The sequence below is a fragment of the Branchiostoma floridae genome, chromosome 1, assembly GCF_000003815.2.
Source record: "Branchiostoma floridae strain S238N-H82 chromosome 1, Bfl_VNyyK, whole genome shotgun sequence".
NCBI classification, from domain to species: domain Eukaryota; kingdom Metazoa; phylum Chordata; class Leptocardii; order Amphioxiformes; family Branchiostomatidae; genus Branchiostoma; species Branchiostoma floridae.
The window spans coordinates 14,393,939-14,416,484 of record NC_049979.1 but is presented as its reverse complement, the minus strand read 5'-3'; the positions used below and the strand labels follow the sequence as shown (position 1 = coordinate 14,416,484).

The 22,546-nt window shown below is 43.7% G+C and overlaps 1 protein-coding gene across 1 annotated transcript; it reads right to left on the bottom strand.

Moving 5' to 3' along the window:
- Positions 1-629: 629 nt before the first annotated feature.
- Positions 630-22,317, bottom strand: LOC118409455 (thyrotropin receptor-like). Its single transcript, XM_035810529.1, has 11 exons — positions 22,258-22,317; positions 20,655-20,923; positions 12,590-12,667; positions 11,823-11,897; positions 11,128-11,199; positions 10,731-10,805; positions 10,073-10,147; positions 9,192-9,260; positions 8,238-8,312; positions 5,325-5,492; positions 630-5,032 (listed from the first exon to the last, which is right to left on the bottom strand). The coding sequence occupies exons 1-11, from the start codon at positions 22,315-22,317 to the stop codon at positions 2,989-2,991; spliced, it is 3,060 nt and encodes a 1,019-aa protein (XP_035666422.1). The 3' UTR covers positions 630-2,988.
- Positions 22,318-22,546: the final 229 nt, after the last annotated feature.

Genomic DNA, 22,546 nt, shown 5'->3' with positions numbered 1-22,546 from the left:
ATGGCGTGGCGATCGTGGCCATCGGTTTGTGCAGGGCTTTACCAGATGCGACTTGAGATAACCCTGAGGGTAGGGGCGCAGGATCACATATAGTAGAAAGGATTTCTTAAATGACTTTTTCTGTGCCCTGAGATATCAGCTTGTGATGAGGTCTAATACCATCTATTCAACAGAATCTGATGACTTATGCCTGTTGCCTTCTGGGCATGAGGTTGTTCTACATCTTCTACCTATGATGAGGGGCACTTTTTCGTTACACTGACAAGGGAATTTCCACAGAAAACACAGGTAGTGACAAGTGGCACAAGCAAATAATACTGGACCAGTGACCCTTCAGCACAAGCACAGGCTGCCTCATCCCTCAGCCGTTTTCAGTCACATGTTCTAGACGCCCCGCTTGATACCGCCACCATCAGTGGTCAGATGGTTAACTTGTTCGCTTGTCTTCCTATCCTTTATTCGTTCGGATATGCATGTTCCGTAAACCTAAATAGGTCTTGACTAAGTTACTGAAATTCAGGACCTTATCGAGTTTCCAGTAGTTAACGTGGATGCATGGTGGTATTGAGTTTTGTGATGAAGTAGTTGGCGAATGTGTATATTACAGCACATGGATACGCAGAGACAAAAACAGTTCATAATCTGTAATGGTGATATATCATCCGTCACTCACGTAGCTACATCAGTCGGAGAACGGGACAACATTCTGGTCTGCGGTCACAAAGTCTAACGAGGCGCTTGCAAGTACACTCCCTACATTCACATATCACTGCAGTGCGTTACTCAGCCATGAACTATATATAGACACCATGGACCGGCAATCGTGATCAACAAAATGACCCTTAGTATTTACCACAACTCGGAAAGATAGTTGCCATACCATGAAGTATGGGATAGATAAGTCGCCTTAGCCAGTATGTACAGTGTATATACAATAGATATTAATTCTCTTGGTTTATAGAAATATCACGGCACACGTCTCTTTCTGTTGTCCTCAGTTGTAGATGTAAACACAGTGCTGGTTATATCCAGTACAAATACATTACATTACACGGATGTCAGATGTTGACTGGTGATAAGGCATCGAGCCACACAGATATATTGCGTATACATAACATATACATATATATGTACCTAACTTATCTAATACAATAACAATGTGATATGTCTATGCACTATGAACTTTACAAAAGTGGTATCATTATGTACACCTTTTCCCATCTGGGCACTGCCTTAGTACATTGCTCGTCGTTCTCCACCGGGGAGACCATCCTATGTAAAATGACAAACCCTCCTTAGTCACCCTCCCTGTCCGTCTGTGATGAGACCGGACAGATCCTGACAGAAAGCCCGGTAGCTTTAATCTCGTTTGGCTCCTAAGACCAGCGCATTCATTGGACTTGGATATTGTCTTATCTTCTTTTTGGTACCCAATGTAATGGTCCATTGCAAGAGACAATCAAGTTCATCCATCTTTGGCACTTACGCGTCGTCTTATTGTAAGCAAAACGGTCGTTTAGGTTTGGATTGTGTCTCTTACGACTCCTTAGTGCTCCAGTAATACTAGTAGATAGCAGGAATCTTTGCCATTAAGAAGACACACAACTTCCATGTTTACAGGTTGTTAACCTCCGTCTTAATGTAATCTAGATATATCGAGTTCGTTGTATATAGCAGTGATGCCCAATAATAGTAAGTGAAATCGCGTTCTGAACTTAAGCATCGAGATCATCCGCCTGTTGTTTTTCATCCATTCTAACATACAATACTCTCGTACGGTACAGGTTTATACGCACCTGTAGAATATAAGGTCTCTCAATGCTTCTGGTTTATGCGTTATTGACAATGTTGAAACTACGTACTTTTTACACAGTATATACTTTGTGGCTGGATGGCAACGTGCTTTTCGAACGTAACAATGTAGGCATGATTGAGTTTGTTCATCAAGATATGTTATCTCCCAGTTCCTGCCATTTGTCATATCCTGCATTGCTGAATAGCCAGATAATCGTGTTCTGCACAAGAACACGACCTAGCGTAAACCCTGGGGCAGCAGTCTTGTTTTTCAACACAGCGGGAAAGTTTCATCTTTGCAAATGCGAATTTAAGCTGTTTATTTACAGGTACTAATGATTTCATAGATTCAATTTGACAGGTCTGTCCACTTAAAGGCTAAGGCAGTGTCTGAAAAACAACTTGAGTTATATTAGTATGCACTTTGATTACACTGGCAAGTCTTTGATTATCACACATGGAGATGTTCAGATGATTTCACAAAACCTCAAGTCATCATTAGCGATATTGATGGTTGTAACTGCTGATAACACCAGGACCTGATGTCAATATTAATTGTCTTATACCTTTTATCTGTGGTAAACAGCTGTAGATCTCTCCCTAGGGATGTTTGGATGGATTCACAAGGCTCCACTGTAGCATAATGACTAATCATTGTAATGACCAAAGGTCTGATAAACAAGACGTGTTATTTCTGTTCGTTATTTCTACTCTCTCTACCAGTGAAGACGCTCGAATTGTCTTGCACTTATTAGTAGTTGTCTGCACACCGTCTCGATAATATTCCTTGTATCACCCCTCGAGGTGAAGACCTGGCTATCCAATGTTTATGGAGTTTCTCTCAGTTCCAACTTGGTAATGAGATTTAGGACATTAAAATGTCCTATCGCACGTTTTTGATCGTTTGTAGTCCCCAAATCGCTCAGATATGCCTGAAATTATTTTAATCATGTCTTTCCACAAATACAGGTTACTTTGAAGTTGGAATGGCACTTCAAATAAAGAAACTCTTTCTTTGAATTACACGATAAAGGAAAGTTCGTGTAAAACGTACCTGTACACATGTACACTGGCACCTCAAAACTTCAAACTTTTAAACGACCTCGCTCCCTAATGCAAGTCTACAAGTTTTTACTGTTCTTGGTGTTGTGTAGTAATTAACTTGGACGGAAGGCCCCAATACCCGTTATCATATCATATCCATGTTTTGGGGAGAGATATTGTTATGGTGTCGTCACCGTCCACACGGATAGGGGGAGGTTTTTCTGAAATACTTTCTCTACTACTAGAACTGCTACTACTGCTACACCCCTCCGACAGTGTGTCGGAAGAGTCTGTCTTTTTTCGAGATTCTTCCGACAGCACTATGGGCTCTTCTTTTGCCTCTTTACCTACAGTCGAGTCTTCGGCTACTGACGTCCCTTCGGACGCTTCATTTACAATGCTCAGTTTTTTCCTGATGGCAGCTTTGTCCTTGTCGTTCTCGTCTTTTGTCTGCTTGCCATCTGGATTAGCGTTTTTTGGGGTGCCATTTACTATGGCGGTGTGGTTAATTTCTACAGCCTGGGTTTTCTTACTGTTGGGACTTTTGAATAGCGACGTCATGGGTATGGACGTTTTGGTCATGGTCCGTGTTGACTTTGGAGTGGAGCAGCTCGCGCACTGGGTCTTTAAGGACGCGTGAGAATGGTTACACTTTGTGGAGACCTTGTGCACTGAACTCATGGTGCTCTGACTGTGGCGGCCTGCAACAGACGCAGTGTTGGAGTACACGGTGCCGCGATACTGCATGGCCTTCGCCTGACAGAACCCGAACCGCGCCAGAGTCGTGACACAGTCTCGATGGAACGTTTTCGTGAAGATGGCGTACAGGAACGGGTTAGCGCACGAGTTGATCGGGTAGAAGATGACCAGCAGGATCTTGGAATTCGTGACATCGATGAGAGGATGCCCGAAGGCAGCGGTGATACCAAATAGTGCTATGGGGAACCAACAGGCGAAGTCTGTAAAGACCAGAATAGCCATCCGTTTGGCCACCTTAGCGTCGTTCTTTTTGGCCTCTATCCCGTAGGCCCCATCCGTGTGTCGCACAGCGAGGTACATCCCGATGTAACAGCCACAGATAAGACCGAAGGCCAGCACACTGATGATCATGGTCGTGGCGACGTAGCCCAAGTCGTGGGGGTCGGTCGTGTCCATCGGCAGGCAGATGCTGGTCCAGGAGTAGCTGCTGACTCCCACCAGAGGCAGCAATCCCATAACGATGGCAGCGATCCATCCCAACACCATCACCCTAGTTGCCAAGCGCATGGTGACTCTCTTGTCCAGGTGGATAGCGTAGGTAATGGCGTACCAGCGCTCCACCGTGATGAAGGTGAGCGTGAAGATTGACAGGACGCTGCCGAACATGGTCAGGAACCCGGCCACCTGGCACCCCCCGCCGGTCTGCCACACGATGGCCCACGTGTAGTAGCTGTGTGAGCTGTAAATGTCTGCAGCCGCTAGCATCAGCAGGTAGAACCCCAGGCAGAAGTCCGCAAAGGCTAGGTTACAAATGAGGAACTTGGCGACGTTCATCTTGGTCTTGGTGAGCAGCAGCACCAGCACGACCAGCAGGTTTCCGAAGACAGCCGGGAGAGACACGAACCAGATGATGACGCGCAGCCAGACGTAGCCGGTGATGTCCTCGCACGGGTTGAAGTCGTCGGGTTCGGGTCGGCACGTGAAGTCCTCCTGCAGATCTACCACTTCCCCACAGCTGATTCCAGTCACGTTTTGGTCTACAGGGGGTATGGGTGACAGCCAACCCCCCTCACCCGGCCACACCACACCCCCACCAGGCCAACCCCCCTCACCAGGCCACCCACCCCCTCCTGGCCACCCTCCCCCGTCAGTCTGTGGAGTATGTACAGGCTCTGTACTTGGTCGTCGACTGGTTGTCCCTCCTAAGCCACTGCCAGTGTCTCTTATTGTTCGGGTCCTCTCGGCAAGTGTAGTTCCCTGGGAAGTCACACGTTCTCCCCCTCCGCTTAGTGACGACCCGCCACCACCTGAGTATGGGACGGGGGTCGAGAGCTGGTTAAACGGGTCGGCGCTCCGAGACGCCTCGCCTACACGTCTCCGTTTCCTCCCGGTAAGCACACCGCCGCTTCCCTGGTGCGGTGCCGGCGTGGCTGTGGTGACACAAGCCGCCGGGGTACCCGCCTGAGTGCCGAACTGCAACTCTGCTCTCTGGTACCTGCAGGGGCATAAGTGTATCAGACAGGCCTGTAGACACGTGTATCACACTCATGTATACATAAATTATGTTTTAGATGACGGGCCTAAGATATAAGCCTTGGGGTTTTAAGTCTTTGCCACTTTAATGATAAAGTGTAAACTATTTGCTACGTCTTTCAATGCATGTATATTACAGACTGATCTCTATTTACTGTCGTAACCATTGATGTAAACATGAATGGGAGCAAAGTCACTGTGTATCGGTTCATGGACAATATGTAAGCTACGATTCAGCCCTGCGTCGTCCTTACTTGAAGGCGCAGCAGTGCGCTGCGTACGTCAGAGTTGCCTCCTGCAGCAGGAAGAAGTTGGTGATGGCGGGAAAGTCCTTGAGAGTTGGCGTGTCCTTGACCGTCAGGACCGTCAGTGACTGCAGCCCTCGCGTGGGCAGCCTGGTGATACTCGTGCCAGACAAGTCGCTAGAACAACAGACATGAAATGTCATGAGGATGCGCATATGCTGCTCTCAAACAAAACAGATGTTGGTAGTTCACCATCCCCTACATGACCTTGTCCCTCCTTCCAGAACAACTGCTATGGGACGAACATTGAGAAATAAACACGCTTTGCCATCCCCCAGTTAGAACAAAAAGACTTCAGAACTCCTTTCTCCATAAAGCAATCAATCTGAACAACAAGACTGCAGACACTAGTATGTAATGATGGCTAACTTATTTCAGGATTATGCAGATTGTATATGTATGTATGTATGCGTGTGTATATGTGTGCTTTTTTGTTCATATCAACGCCATTCAGGCTACCGCCATGTGTAGACGGACAGACAGACAAAAGAAAGACAGAATAGAAAAATAAACATTCAAAATGAAACCTGCACAAAGCCCTCGGATATGTTGTGTGGCAGACGCTCGGGGTTACCTGGTTCTTGTGGCCCATAACCTCGCGTAAATGTGTGAGTAGATTGATTAGACATAACAGTAGCGTGTTGTGATATTGCCTAAAGTTTCGTGCACGCATGGCATGGTAACTAGTGGTAATTTTATTCTACATGTTTGCTAGAATTGGTCTGCCCCACGTTAATGTACAAATTGTCTATGTGTTTCGCCCCTGATAAAAGCGATAGATGAGACAAACATAAGTATGGTCCACTTCCACTTGCACTCAAAGTTTTGCTATCTGCTATGATATAAGCACCAATGAAGTCAACCTTATAATAACTATTTCTAAAAACCAATTGTGCGTTTAACTGCCTATAGATGCCAACAAATTACACGTCTAAAAAGAATATTTAGGTAAGGTTTACCTACTCACGAAATGAAAGGTTGCTATCTAGTTTCACTTTGAGTTTACAATTGATATCATCATGTAACTAACACCATTAACATCATTTACTCCACAGAGCACAAGGAAATCACTATATTTCATTTCAGACATAACACCATCAAATGGGATGATCAAATCTATCCCTACACCCAGAACATCGCACACATCATTACATAGTTTGAAAAAGGACGTCCTACATGCGAAGATACCTGTTCAATATCCACGACAGTTATAAATGGCTTATGCTTGAAAGCTGTTGACCTTTCTCTCCATTGCAAGATCTTTTAAAACACCATCAAATGGAACCGACGCGCTTACCACAAGCAGAGTACAAGTGTGCATCTCATAAATCACGGAATCGTTTCAAAATGATGTCTTTCGGGATATCTTGCAGTGACGTCCTTGTGCATTTCATAATGCAAAAATTAATGGCTTCTGGTTTAAACCTCTTGACATTTCTCCTCAATGATAAGTCTTGTGGTAGTGCCCACAATGATAGCAAGGACGTTAATGTGCGTACTTAATCCCTGTCTAAGAACATGGTGCGATCCATCACGTGCCGCACAGACAGGGGCGTGAACCCCATTAAAGGACAAGAAGCAGACTTATAGCTTGTGTAGAAGCGGCGTTTGTAACCTTCATCTTTGCAAACAATTTCAAATGCCTTCTCGCGCAGCTGTCGGTGGATTTGACCACACACTTTATTTTCCCTTCACACCGCGCGCGGATTTATTTCAGTCCGTCTTTCCTAAGAAATGTAATCTCTTTTCTTTCGGAAGATCAGCTTCGTTACGCAACAATGCTCGTAGCTTGTCAATGCGTCTCTGCAATAATATTTCAAGCCCTTTATAAAACTACCGTAGGATGAAATTTCACACGTCACACTTGACGTCTGTAATTTTGAGCAGATGTCACGATAAGTATGCGCGTGAGCGTATATAACGTAAAATTGTTCATCTCGTGATGTAATAAAACGACTTCTTGAAGCTCAAACATCGCAAGCATGCCAGGCTTATTAAGTATAGTTGGTGTCGTCTAAAAGCCCCTGTCTAAGTAGATCTAATGGATATCCGTGAAGCGCCGGTAATGATGGCTAAGGCGCGAGATTGGGTGCGTAATGATACTCATGGAGGCAGGAAATTGTGCAATCGTGTCTTACAGACCGACCTAGGAAATGGCACAGAGTGTTGATAGTCACAAGGCTGAGAGTTTACGGGCGTCATCCTACTCAACATGTCCTCCAGGCGGCCCGCGGATGATGCGTATATTGGTGACCTGTGTTCTGTGCTGATGAAGTAAGGACCCCATCGTTAAAACTATGTGCCGAGTACCACGGGGCAGGGCACTTAGGGGAGAATTTGTCAAAGTTTCGGACAAAAAATTTGCTACATGAAGCATCTGCAACTTAGCGTTGTCTGGTTTAATTACTAAAGGATGAAAGAGGACTAGTTAGACGTAGATTCAAAAGTTTGTTCTGAAGTGTTGTGTTTATTATTAAGTTTGACAGTTTGACAACTTACGCGCTAACTCACACACACTAGGAAAAAGTTTGATGTAACGCTACGCACGTCTGACAATCCATCTCTGTACAGAAATGGAGACCTAATCTGATAATAGAAAATGCATTACATGCATAAAAGTCCTTCAGACGTCAGATATCCTTTTTATGGTATCGTGATATGAAGATTGGGAGATCGTGGGGTGTTTCTGGCCTTGGTGCTGAAATGACAGTGCATTAAAAGTCTTTTATCTTTTACATGCATAGACCATAAAACAGACGACTTTGTTCGTACAGCAACCTAACGCGTCATGGCTTGACAATCCATGAATAATAAAACTCCTGGTGACATACAAAACAACTGAAAAAAGTGTTGATAACTTACAGGCGAGTCAGCTGCCTGATTCCCTCAAAGGCGTCATCAGCGAGAGACGTCAACTGGCTGTTGTACTGCAGGTATCTGTGGGCCGGGAGTCATTTAAATTCCAAGTTTAAATCTATCAGTCTTGGGTGTTATACTCTACCTAGAAATTTAACTCTGTGCATATATAATGACTGGTAATTAGTAGTTACATGCATCAATATGTGCGAACGTATTTTTGTACCATTGTATATCAGTGAAACATAGTGCAGTGGTGTGTACCGAAGTGCTGTATTTCATCTCAGAAAATAATATTAGGGGCAATAAAATGAGGATGTCATCCATATGGCCAAACAATCATATCTAAAATTCTTTCATACCCAGCTATCAATATTCAATGCAACTACTATTCTTTCTAAATAATAAGAAAATAATAGGAAGGCAAAATACCAATATAGCTAGAGAGGAAACCTATTCTAAGTTGACAGTTTGGTTAAAATTTAGCCTATGACATAAATCGTGTATAATGCATTTGGGAGGAACAGATGGCCCGGACTTTCATGAAGGGAACTTCTACAGATAGCTGTTGTGTTTCGGTAGTTTCTTACAGGATATCTATTCTAGTTTCCACAAGTTCAAGACTAAAGCAGCTAGTTCTTGACGTAATTGACCTCTCTTCCCTTTAAAGCACACAGGAAGCAATGCTTAATGGAAAATGTTTACAGTGGGACCCCCAAATCCCGTTCCTGCAACATCTGGCACAGTTGTAATCAGAGTTTGCTTCCATGGCGGGCTACGTAATTTCCAAGCAGAACCTGGGAGTGAAAACCTTAACCTGTTTTACTGGAGCGTAATCCTCCCACGCGCGCCAGCAAAGGGGCAACAAAATAAGATTGCGATTTTCTCTCCCGGAAAAGTTTAGAAGATGCAATTTAAGAAGTAGTGTACATGACAGAGACTTTAACTTGCGACACGTACAGGTTGTAGATGTTACTGCCGGAGAACGCTCGGGATGCCACACTTCGGATCTGGTTAAACTCTAGCTCTCTGGAAAGGAACATGACAGGTGGTTTTAGTACTAGGTATACTTCTTTATGACTATACGATTCCAAGAAGACCAACAACAATTCCTTAGTACAGAAAACAATACTTAACATTAAAGTTAGCCAGGATAAGTTGAAGTTAATTTCGTGCGTCTTGATATCATAGCAAGATGGGTCTCGTGAACCATGTTTTCAGTACTTCGATGAAGGTTAGACATCCAGGTTAAAATGTGCAAATAGCAGTTACTCCAGCCACCGGATATTATTTCGAAAAATTTTGACTTGTTTCCAAACTCCTTTCCAGTTCAGTTGCTTGAGTAGCAGCTATTTGGCATGTTTTTCAGTTCTTGACATGATAATTTAGCTATCTTGAGGAAGTGTATCCACATCCATATATTGATGACAAGCAAAGCACATCGAACCAAAGCAAGTTACATTGTAGCCGTGTGATTTGTATTGGCAGCGACTGACTCTCTCTTTACTGCTCATCCGGAATGTCGGCAGTGAACGGTTAGACGTCGTTAATTTTATGTGCTGATCGTTACCCTTCTGTACAGCGATGTATGTCTACCACGACTGAAAACTCCATGGACGGTGTTTATGTCCAGACCAACAATGGTTGATGTCCAAGTCTGAGCATAGCTTCTGACAGGGTCATATAAATTATAGTAATACTATTGACTTTGGAGCTGGATCGACTTTGGAGCTGGATCAGCTTATTTCCCGACGTTCTACATTTTCGCCATTCCCTTCAACGCTTTTGAACATTATTCATTTCAACAGCTACATGGCTGTAGCTTGAACAGTGTAACTTACACGGTGTGGACGTTCTCGGGTAAGCTGCTGAAGGCTCTGGTCGGGACCGATGTGATCTGATTAAACTCCAGATCGCTGTGGAAGATACAGAGGCAGGTCTCATTAGCAATGAGGCGCTGAGACAGACACAGCAACACGTAAATGTGGATTTTGGACAAAATCCGAGGAAATGAAGCAAAAGCCTTTTTGAGAAAAAATGATTATAGAGAATCGTGTCGGCATGGTACAATAAAACTGGCTGGAGGCTTCTCAATCAACTCCACTTTTGTTGAACATCCTTTAACTGTTATGATGCTGCCATAGCATTAACACGACAGTACTGAGTCTCAGTCTCTTGGTGCAAACTACTGTACAAAAAGAATACTTAATGTAAGGCTGTACACATGTTCCTGCTAACTTTGAGTTTTAAAAAACGTTTATATTCATCACCTTTGTGAAACGTCAGCTCCTTTCAGAGTGCGCTATTTGGAGGTTCCGTGTTTAGCGACTGCGTCTATACTAAATGACGATATCCTACACTGGAAAGGCTCGTTTACACCCAACACCTCTCCTCGGCTAAATGTGCTGTTAGGGAATCATTACCCGGCTCCCCGGCAGTAAATGCGTCCAAAAAACACTAAGAAAGCCAATTTCATTTTCCTCGCCCGCTTGTACTCACATTTCCACGGTTAGCTCGGCAGACATCAAACGACTGAAGTCTGGAATGGATGTCAGTCCGCAGTTGACGAGAGACCTGCCGGAAAATAAGCATGGCAGCTTTATCGTCGTGAAAAGCATAATAAAAAGCATAATGAAACACACGTCATCGTATCATCAAGAAATCTCACAGCTTCGTGCACAACCCTGATATCTCTCTTTCATGGATAAGACAGATTTATAAAAACAAGTAAATATCTGTTTCATTCTGACGAGATCAGGCGATGATGCAATATGCATGTATGTATTTTGCATTTTCATTGGAGCACTCTTTTCTTGGGTGGGGGGGGCGTTATTAACTATAGTGGAATCAAAAGTATACACAGTCGCCTGTTGGAAGTTTGACAAAGCAAACTCACAGCTTCTTCAGTGAAGGAATGGTTCCTGTAAAGTTCCTCAGGTTATGAAGACTGCTGACTCTCCGGAACTCACTGTAGATGATAGGAATATGCAGTGATATACATCAACCCTACAGAACAGGAATACCTCAACTGCAATAAATATGTTCTTGCTTTGGCTGCGCATGCTTGTGGGCGTATTACTTTGATGAAGATGCAAGGGTTTTTCGTTTTCAATTAATCGACACATTCTATTTAAAGAGCAGACAGCCCTGCTCCAGTAGGTCTAGTCAAGTCAGGCGTGCTGTTTCCACAAACATCTGGAGGTCTCGGTAATCCTGCAGCAGATGCGGATTACGGAATTCAAAGGCTTGTAACGTTTTCTGGATTGACAAGTTTTCCAACACACAACCCCTCCGTCTAGAAAAACACCAAGAAAACATCACGACCTCCCCCTCATAATCCCAGACTAGCATTGTGTTGGACATACCCAGGCCTAGGGGGCAGTGCTTCATCAAACTTTGTGCGTGTCAGTTCTTCTCTCGCGCAGATTAAGTCTGACAGCTTTTACGTGCGAAAGTCTGTTACAACACCAGAAGTCGATAACTGTGTGGGTGTCTGTGTACAGGAAGGGGAGGGGGCGTCTGTAACGTGCACATGATATGTTACACTTATTACACAGTAATGGATAGAGTTAGTTCCAGTCCGTTACTCACATGTACTGCAGATTGGTGAGGCCGTCGAAGGCTCCCGGCTCGATCTGGGCTAATGAAGTGTCTTCTTGGAACTTTCTGCAGGGGAGGAAGTATCGAGTGATATGGAAGTAAAAATTACCTTGTTGTAGAAGATTCAAGTAAATCTCCATCGGCGCGCAGTTTAGCTGATAACTACAGTATGTCATTTTTAAACGACAGTCTGGCTGGTAGACCAGGGCTGCCGAAGTATTCATACGTATTTTTCGGAATTCACAGAATTCATACCATTCATACGATCTACCACAAGAAACATACAAATTGATTGATCAGACGCAAAAGCTCGTATGATTTCAGTGAAATTAGTATGTATTCGGTAATTGTATGTTTCTTAGGCACCCCTGAATTCGGCATCGCTGTACTTAAGAGATAAGATCTGCATAAAGTGCTGACGACGGAACCTCTTCTCCATCAGAATTTCCATCATACAATGTGTCATATCCGTCAAATTATACAAGATTTCTTTCACCTACATGTTAAAGAAAACAGAAGATAGAGGATACAAGATCATACCAGCGACCTTTAGAAAGTATCAGCCAGCCTTAGTGGCTGCTGCTGCAAAAGACATCGGGGATATCAAAGTTCTACTTATTTTTGAGAACCCTGAAAGTTTCAAAGTCTCGTGGCTGGCAAGCACTTTGGAGACTTGCAGCGGGAGGGGACGATTAATGTACTGTTAACCAGAGAAGCGCACACCGAGTTTGTGTGAATCGTTACAAGAAAATACTCACATCAAGGTGAGGTTGCTCAGCGCCGCCGTTGGCATCCCGCCGGCCGTCAAGCTGGGGATGGCCGTCTGGTGGAACTCCCTGGTGCGAGAAGCAGGTACATGTCGTTACGGTATGCTACTGTGACGAAAGGTTTAACTAGTGGTATGGAACTCGCAATAAGTCCATTGTATTTGTCAAGGTGCCAGTGAAGAGCCGGTGTGCTATGCCAAATGGCTGTTTGCCGGTTAAGTGATGTAACCAAAATGCAAAGTTCACCCATATACATGTTCTAGGTAAAATTTGATTACAACACCAACATGTAATCACCGATCAGATTTTCAGCTGAGTGAACTAGGCACGAAACCAATGTTGTGGTGACAGAAACCAATGTTTTTGGTGAGGAAATGAAACTGATTTGTTTGGTGAGTAAAACCAATGTTGTGGTGAGGACACGTGTACATAGTAGTGGGCTAGTCATCCCGAAGAAGGCACTAAATATGGGTGATAAAGCAGGACATTTCTTTTGTGTCAGAGAAAGCAAACTACATAATAGCGGCACAATGATCGATGTACTTGGTCTGTCTAATCAGTACAATAAAACATGCCACACACCCATATAACCGCCATGAGTGTAGATGAGAAACCAAACAGCACACGTGCAAACAGACTAGATGTTAAATTATTCACATCTGTTACCAACCATCTGCTCCTTCTCACCACTGTGTACTCGCAAACAAACGGAGACCGCAAAATGGACTACATTTGAATCACTGGCAGTGATTTTGCGCCGCAGATTTTTTGGGCACAAAGACAGTAAAGCATCTTTGCACCGCTAGCGGCCATATGGCACCTTTTATCGCTAAACTTTCACTACTTACTTTCCACCAAAAGTTAAAAGTACTCTGTTGTGCTGCAAAGGAGGTATTTTTTCCGCGTTATGTATGAGCTTTCACGATGGTCTGATCGATAATTTTGAGAAGCAATGATAGACCTCCGCATTTCCGGCAGTTTTGTGTGTTGACCGTGGCTACCTTTGATCGGGGGGTAAAGAACATATGACAAAAGAGCTCGGCTAATAACACGGCCGTCAAGATGGGCCTAAAGCAAAGTATAAAGTTCCTTCCAATCGTGATTCATGTCTAACTCATGGCGTCCGAGCGGCGTGAAAGAGTAATGCGTTCAATAGCACACAAAAAGGACGCAATTTAGAAGACTAAGTAAACGGTTTCCAGCGGACTAATGAATTTGCCTCATCTGAGGACAAACGCCATCAGGGCTTTTGGCCAACTTTAATTTGTTCAGAAACAAAGCCTGGTGGAGCTTAACTTCTTGTGTTATGTAAAGCACATGAGAGCAGAACTCCATTAATGTAAAGACTCTTTGATCCCAGAAGTCAGAAAAATTGTTCTACTTCTCTGGTGTTAAATCATACATTGCGATTACCTGTTACTGGAACATCGGTCATGATTACCGCTGACGTCGTGCGGTCTGGAAGGTGTGCATATTTCATCATCACCAGCCACCGTGCCTTACCGCTTCAGTAGGTAATACCCTGCACGGCCCGGAATACATGCACAACTTCTTGTTCTAGGTAATAAAGAATAATCGTGTACAACACCCTACATCTGCATCCAATCTTTCTTTCATTGCGTTTCCTTGAATTTCTCTGCTGTTTACCGAAATCCCAATCATCTATGTCAGAGATATATGCCGTCAGCACGCCTTGCGGGTTGGTACTCTCTCACACACACACAAATGGTATGGATGTCTAAACCCTAACAATAATGGAATCAGATATCGATTTGGAAATTTTAGAATGTTAGAATGAATGAACGATTTTATTTGCAAACTCATGTCTGAAGGCTCATTGCAAGGTAAGACACAAGTACATTTAATTTGAATAAAAATAGTTGATTTTATTTTGTATCTGTTAACTGTTCAACATATTTGTGTGGAAAAATGTGCAAGCGAGGTCTTTATCCATTCAGTATGAATCAAATATCATCCACATCCCTGAACGCTATCGACCGCAGGGTCGCACAGCTAAGGGATTTAAAGTGAAGGTTAATCCCTTCATGGCTCTGAACTCTTGCAGTTAAGCTCTGTCATATTCCGGTGGGCTTTTACGAAGGGAAGTCATTTAAACAAATGTTCTATCGTTCTGCTGCTGGGACAAAAAGGTCCTAGCATGAAAGTCCAGGGGTGGCGAATCGGTGCTTCACGAGGCAGTCAGAGTTGGTACATTAAACTGCGACGTTGAGCCCTTACGTGTTGGCTGGTCCGGATATGTGGTCTACCCTAAATGGGGATTTACTCAATATCAGTACATCACGCACTGACTTCCATTACAATGGCCGGAGAGACAAGTTATATATCTGCTCGGAGATTTGGGAAGCTGCGTCTCATCAGGAAGACACGGCAGCAAAATGTGCGACCTGCAAGGCCGATATCTCTTCAAGGGGACAGAACGACAGCTTCATTCTAATGCCCATTTGTATCAAGGACAAATTCAACACAATACTGAACAAGACAAGTATTCACAGTTGAAACCCCTTTTCAGAATGCGTACAAGCAAGGGAACGGTAGTCATATTTTGACTTTCGTGACCATGTTTGTTAAGCAGGTAGAACTTTTCTATTTTTCAGGCTGTAAGGGACTTCGATGGAGACCAACAATTGCTGTTTGCTACATTCCTAATGACGTCCTACGTTCAAAGCTATTAAAACATACGCCATCCATGTGTAGCTTTAGAGCTACTGTTTCTATTTGATGTAGAGCAGATGGCAAAAGATGATGAGGTAATGATGACATTTCTGAGTGGGATTCTCTTTGTACCGAGCCGATCATTCTCATCACGTCTCACCAACTCTCCGGGGATGCACTGCGAGAGGGAAACTTGGCATATCGAGTGACTCGCCATGCAGAAGGTTAAGCATGATACTAGCAACAGTTAATGCTATACAAACTGCAGGGATCACGATACGACCGCTATTAATATCCACCTGGTAAGTACGCGGAACACGTCTGACTCGGAACATTTCCGTAAATCTGTTCTGAGAAACGGCTACGAAGGGAATGCATGAAAATGAAGACTAGCTGACATATCATAAACCATTACTGCTGCTTTCTTCAAACTATCGTCAGGACATAATATGTTTCTTCTAACAAAACAGCTCTGAGACCGGGGGTTTGCTAGATAGGTCCAGAGAGACGGATACAAGGTGAATATGGATGAAAATGGGAAATGCTCCAACTATTGCTGTGGTAGAATCTTGGTCTCTTTATGTCTGGGCCTACCTCAGTGGGGTTTATTTGAGTGTGTGCAATTTTAGGAATGTAAGGAAGAAGTTAGAATAGATTACAAGACGTTAAAAGCAGCCATTTCCCCTAAAATGGTCGAAAGGCATAACTTTGTAAAAGACGAATGTTAGACAAAAGGTAATACTTGTAACTTCCTGACTCAGAGCGTGGTCAGCTTTATATCGTTCAGGAGTGAACTCTTTATCATCATGTGATTTTATCGTGCTGATTGCACAGATGCCCACACTCTTTATAGACGAGCCGCTAAATTGCATTCGTTATTTTCATGTTTACAGACGAAAGAACTACTCTCCTCTTAGCATTGGCATTGCAGATTTTTTGCCATCCAATTGTACAAACAAAGTCAAAAGGTTAGTTTTAAATTCAGCTTCTAAAGTAGGTTTGTCCTTTTGTCCTTCTCTCATTGCTTTTGCTGAGGAATCTGACAGTGGGTTATAAAGACTAGGTAACTTTATTCGCTTAGGGACTAGCCAAGAAGAGCCCGTCGGAGACCTGCGTCTCAGCCCTGAGGTCTCAGCCGGGCTCATTGTGAGCGCTGTTGATTCATGAGTAGATATGACCTCTGGGTGACCTTAGTTGGCCTGTGTGTTTGTTTAAAGCAAAAAACACAGCCACTTGTTATGATGTATGACAGGTTTCTGTGTGGCCAATGCACCTGTTTAGGTACAAAAGCTCCGTGTATACTCAAGCACATTTAGACAAATAGCTCGATATATGACGCCCTTCAGTATAATAAACGACGGGATAATGGTATTGTTAGAGACGCCGTGTGCCTATAGGGGGATCATAAAGCAGGACGTCGTTTTAAAAGCTAGTCCTATATGTTATGCAAACCAATAACCCTCTCTTTATAGCAGCAGTGTATACGAGCCATATTCTCTAATCTTAACGCCAGTCCAGATGGCAAAATGACTGCGTTTTCACGGTGTTTCTGTAGCGTTCGTCACACAGCTTATGGCATAACGTTACATGCAATACTTAGAACATGCATGTCGTCTCGGAACACAGTCATGGCCTCTGCATTTGGACTTCGTGACCCGGCACATAGCGCCATTCAAGGTTGAGGCAACTTTCTAATAAACACCTTAGAGAAGTGCGGGCGTGGCCCTAATTTTTGTTCCCTTTGTTCCTCCTTTTCAGAAAACGATGACGGCATCAAAACCAATGACATTCACGGAGCACAGTTGGAGTGGCCTTTAGTGTCATCGATACACATATTGGTACGGTCATTGCATATGCACTTAAGCTTATTACATCGAGTTATAAAAATAGACAAAATACATGTGTGTTATATCATATAAACAACAGTTGGGGCTTTCTTTGCTACTTGGTGTCCTGCCTTTCAGAGTTATAAAAGTGATGTTACTGCCTGTTATTAGTTACTCATCAGATGTACCCCTAGCTACTCAAGCTAATGGACAATTTACAAAATAGACATTTGCTTTTCTGATGATGGTATTTAAGTAAGCACAATCTAGACTAATATGTTCAGAGAGTAAGGCTTAATTACTTCTTTACAACCACCCACCTGTCACCATATGAGCGTCACAGATGACGTCACATGAAGGAGGGGGAAAGTGTCGAAATTGAGAGGACAACACTTATCAATATTGTTCCGTTAGGATGTTTCTGGCCTGCCTGTATCGGTACTCGTCATAAACACAACACAATAGCATCACAGGCACGTGGTGGCGGCTGGTTGTAGCATAGCTAAGCCTTTGATATCCACCTCCAAACATCATGTGTTAGTACACCGCATTACAGGCTATATGCTGATTATACGTGCATCGTTAAACATCGTTTTATCCAACCTCCCCAGATAGATTTACAACATACCCCGCAAACAAATGCATTACGGTGATCTAAGTGAAGCAGTTTTCAGAAGACCGAGCTTGTACTTGAGTCTGTTTTGGGCCCATGCCTAGAGACCTGATAACGGAAAGAAACTTTTATTGCACCGTCCTGGTCTAGTAGACGTTAGAAGTCGACGCAACGGAAAACCAAGCACGTTTAGAAATACAGTATATCATTTAAAAATGTAAATCTACCGAAGTACTGGGGGAATGTGTAGGATAAGAAGAGTTTTTGTTGTGCACGTTGTTGTTCCATACGCATGTGGCAGTTTTTGTGATGTTAATGTACTTTAAGTAGATATCGAACCCGGATACAGCTAAAACCTACATTTCCATCTCTGCAATGCAGTGTGCAGAGAAGAACGAAATGGCGTTTACCTTGTTTTGGCTGCGATGTTACGTATCGATTTACCGTGTCTGCTCTAAGCCTGGCGGATTCTGAGGCGTTCAGGCGAAATTGGTTGATCTGTTCGGCATGCAGATCGCTGACCAGACTAATCTCGAACCAGATCCACGGTGCGTAATGTATAGTATCAAACTTTCCCGTTTGACTCCCTTGGCCAGCTACACTCCTTGGCCAGCTTTGATACTATCTTATGGCACCGTAGGATCTGCTTGGAGATTAGACCAGACCTGTTTACTGCGAGAGAATCTGAAACCAAGAAGGTTATAACCTCCTTGCTGAAGCATAGGTACTCCTACCAACAGTCTATCATACTAGATGCTGCCTAATTTTTTCAGCCGACAGGCATTAAATGCCATTGCTGATACACTGTTTTCATGACAGTGTGATTGTATTAAGACACTTGAATTCCTAACTGACAGCCCATTTCATTCTTAAATTCCTTGTCACCCTACTTGCCTGCTATTTTTCTGTTGTGCTCAAGTATTCTTTAATCTTAGTCCTGTTTTTTTAGCCTCTTATCTTCTATACTTATCTGTGTTCTCACGTTTTGCAACCCCGTCTTGACAGCGTCTAATAACGAAAGGCAATGGAATAGGACGAGAACACAACCCACTGCACCACAGATTAAGAATTAGACGAAGTCTATTGTTAGCCTAGTACCATAAGGGAATATTCTTCATTTTTCTCACTTTGGTTTGAACTTTAAGAAGTACTCTCTAGTCGATCGACGTTGTAATTCAAGTTTATAGGGGGTATTTTATTGCTACTAGTGTTACCCAGCCACCGATAACATATTCACAACGGCACGCCAACTGACAGCATACAGCACTGCTGTAATCATCTAGCGCGGTGAAAGGTTTCATGCTTACAAGACTAGGGCATGTTGTACAGGGCTCGTGACTCATTAACCTCCTTGTTATCACTTTGTACCCTCTTGCAGGGTCATGTTTGCTCGCGATGTTTGGTGTGCCCAACCGATACCCCTCGTAAACAGCTCCGACCTCAATCATAAACACCTAACTACGGACTCCCTCACGATAGTCCGACAGGTTCGGCAGATTGAGGACAGTGTTTGATGTGTGTCTGTGTCGTACAAGGTTGTGTAATGGAAACGTTTCTCGTTGATTGTTTCTCTTAGAGTCTGTATTAGAAAAGTTCCTCGTAGATCCTTGTCGACGGTCGGGTTTGCCATATCCCCGCTGCGTCAGTCAATGATGGTGAGTTGTGAGTGTTTGTAATGGAAAGCTGTGGGGTTTCACATGGGTCATGGCAAATCAACCTGTATACGTAACTGACATGTCGAAAGCAATCCACTTCATGGCAACTTTAAAGAGCTAGAGAAATGCAGATGCCCCTTAAGATTACAGGCCAGTTGTAATTAAGGAGTTGAGCACACAACTCGAACCAAATTCCACCACCGTCTTGATAACAGAACAGCGGACAAAAGCGCAGGTACAAAGCGGACAAAAAATCACGATATATGCATCACAACTTACTGGTAAAATAACGGACCATACAGAACACCAACTTAAAACTTGAAAGCAAGGTTTCGGACTAATGTTTAGCTGAGTCCGAAGGAACACAAGTTCATGCGGGAAATGACATCAATAATATAACCATAAATCAGGAGGAGACAGTCGTATTGTGTACTAATACGGGGTAGTTGCACACAGGGATAGCTTGTAAATGGCACCCATGAGTTGACAATGTGTTATGATTTGCAACAGTTCCAAGCTTATTTCATAGCGATACGAAGTTCATCGAGCACGGAAAAATGGATGAAACGTCTGACGAAAAATTGCTCAGATGGCGGAAAACCCGACACTGAGTACAGAAAACTCCAGTACAGACATGTCTCCTCACTGATCTTATATTCATTGACACGCATTCTGACTCCTACCTCATACAATGCTACCACGTTGAATTTCACCTCCGGTTGTCATGAATCAGAAATGAATGCAAGTTGGCGCGAACGCCACCAGATTGGGATTCACACCACACATCGTATGTAATCGGGGTGTTGGTTCTCCATGACAAACCGCTTGCTGTTCTGTAGTAGTTTGCGGTTTAAGACTTCGGGCTCCCGCTAACTAGACATTACCTACCTTAATACCACCGTAGTCTGGAGTCCCCCCAAAAGCATACTTCACATCTCCATACACTTGATTCGTCAGGACGTTGTTAAAGTGACAATTTTACCTCTTTCAAATCTAAATTGATATCCACCGCCTCTTTTGCTAAGGGTAGGTGTGCTGCACAGTAGAATGACTACTGACAAAAGTACCATGCTGGTCTGCGTTTACGGAACACTCTGTTCGTTTTTAGGATTACTGTTGTATTTACAAGGTTTAAATATAAGCAGGAAAAGTCAACAAAATACTTCTAACCTCCACCTCCGCACTTACTGATACTCCACCTATTACTCAACTGTTAATCCAATATTCACTTCGCCGTTAGCTAAACATTCAGCACAGATGTTTTATGCTAGCAAAGTTGATAAACTTACAGTGTGACTGTGCCGTTGGGGATGTTACTGGGAACTGCTGTGACGGCAGGACCCCGGCATACCACCGCCGTGCCCCGGTCTGAACCCGCGGCACAGTCGCAGTCATGCGGGCACGCCTCCGCGGCTGGGGGAGAGCAAGAAGTCGTCAGGACCAGCAGCAGCAGACTTGCGACCGGCGGAACCATCTTAGATGGCCAGGAGTCACACCTGAGCGGCCACTTCTTACTCGGAGATGCACAGCCGCTACTGGTACAACTTATCGAGGAAATCTGCTGAATATATTTGAGCACGTGGTCAGGAGACCGGCGTCTATTGGTCAACAAGTAGGTACCTGTCGGCACGGTGGGCTTTGAATAATCGTCACGTGACCACCGGTGTGTGGGCTATCTGAAGGATCTAGTTGGACTCGTAAATTATTGCTAACAGGTCTGAACAAACGTGTCGTGACAGCTCCGGTAATACCGTGCCCACCAGAGATGGGGCAGGACTTGTGATAAAGGACGCGTATCTCCATCCAATCTTAGCTCATAAAAAGCCATCCTCCCAATGGTCTAACAAAACGTATCCATGGTTTACAGCTTTAGTGTACTGGGGGTCCTCTGGGCGTTAAGATGTCAAGATTGAAACGTGGCTCACATTGGCTGGGCCTGAGAGCCTTAATCTTTTTCTATAGCATGGCGGTCCCGAGTGATGATTGTCGGATCTTAACCCTCGACCCATTGGTCCAGAATCATGACTACTAACCACTGCACCTAACGTGAGATGAGGACGTAGACTTGACTGGGGCCGGGGCAGTCCGCCGACTCGTGGCTCCATACCACGTAAAAACGTTATCGGGCAGACGCCTCGTTTTACAGACCACAGGGAGAATGAACTAGGTTTATTGCAAATACTTACCCTAGGGCTACTTGCAAATACATCTAACATGCATATAGAGATGGTATGATAGGAAACGCAATGACATCACCAAATAGTTTCTAAAGGGTTCCTACAGACTTTTTGGAATGGTGAAAATATAGCGAAAGTAATCCAAACTTATTATGAATGACGTCACATCGTGTGATTGCTAGAGAGAAAGAGTACAGATGCGACTTTTTCGACCAACTCCAAGTCTAAGATGGGAGTCACCTGAGGGAGTCTGGTGGAGACTTGTATCACTGATTGCTCCACTCTGAAGCCACGAATATCTCACCGATACAAAGCCACGCGCGGATAGTTCGTCAGATGGGACTGTCATGCTCACTGCGTGTCATGGTTTATGAGTGTGGGTATATAAATATTGAACATCACACCATTGACTATTTATCCTGTCGCTGATCTTACAGTTTGTAGGAAACCAATATACAACATTTTCTTATCATGTTCAATAACAATGATTAACACGCTACAAGTTTGCACCAAATCTACACCCTTTTGTTCCAGGATTTTATCGCAAGGTAATCCAATTATGCCTGCCAATGACGTCACGGTGATTATACGACCGCTACAGAACCTAGTACAGTGAGAGAATCGTGCTTTGGAAAGTCGTAAAGGAAAATATTTTGCAATAACATGCACTTTACAATGATTAAGCACTGTTTGCTTCTCAAAATCATGCTCTCACCAACATCGTGTGACTTTCCGAACTGGTCGCCAAGTTCACTGTGACGTCATTGGCAGTCATGTTTGAACTATCTCTCGACAAAAACTTCGAGTCTGAAGAATGTTTTGCTGATGGTGTGATGTGCAAATAACAGGAGAAGGGTGTGCATTTATGTACGCGTATGTCAAGTGAATATGGCAATCATTGTTGCTGAATACAATAAAACGTTAATTTGATTTTTTTACAAACTTTAATATTGATGCCATGATAAATAGTCTGCGACGTGTTGTCCAAAAATAATAGAAGAATT

Coding starts and splice junctions, on each gene's coding strand:
- LOC118409455 (XM_035810529.1), bottom strand. CDS start 22,317: ATGACTGCCAATGACGTCACAGTGAACTTGGCGACCAGTTCGGAAAGT. Junction 11,898..12,589: donor CTGAGCAACCTCACCTTGAT/GTGAGTATTTTC, acceptor CCTCCCCTGCAG/AAAGTTCCAAGAAGACACTT. Junction 9,261..10,072: donor CCCGAGAACGTCCACACCGT/GTAAGTTACACT, acceptor GTTCCTTTCCAG/AGAGCTAGAGTTTAACCAGA.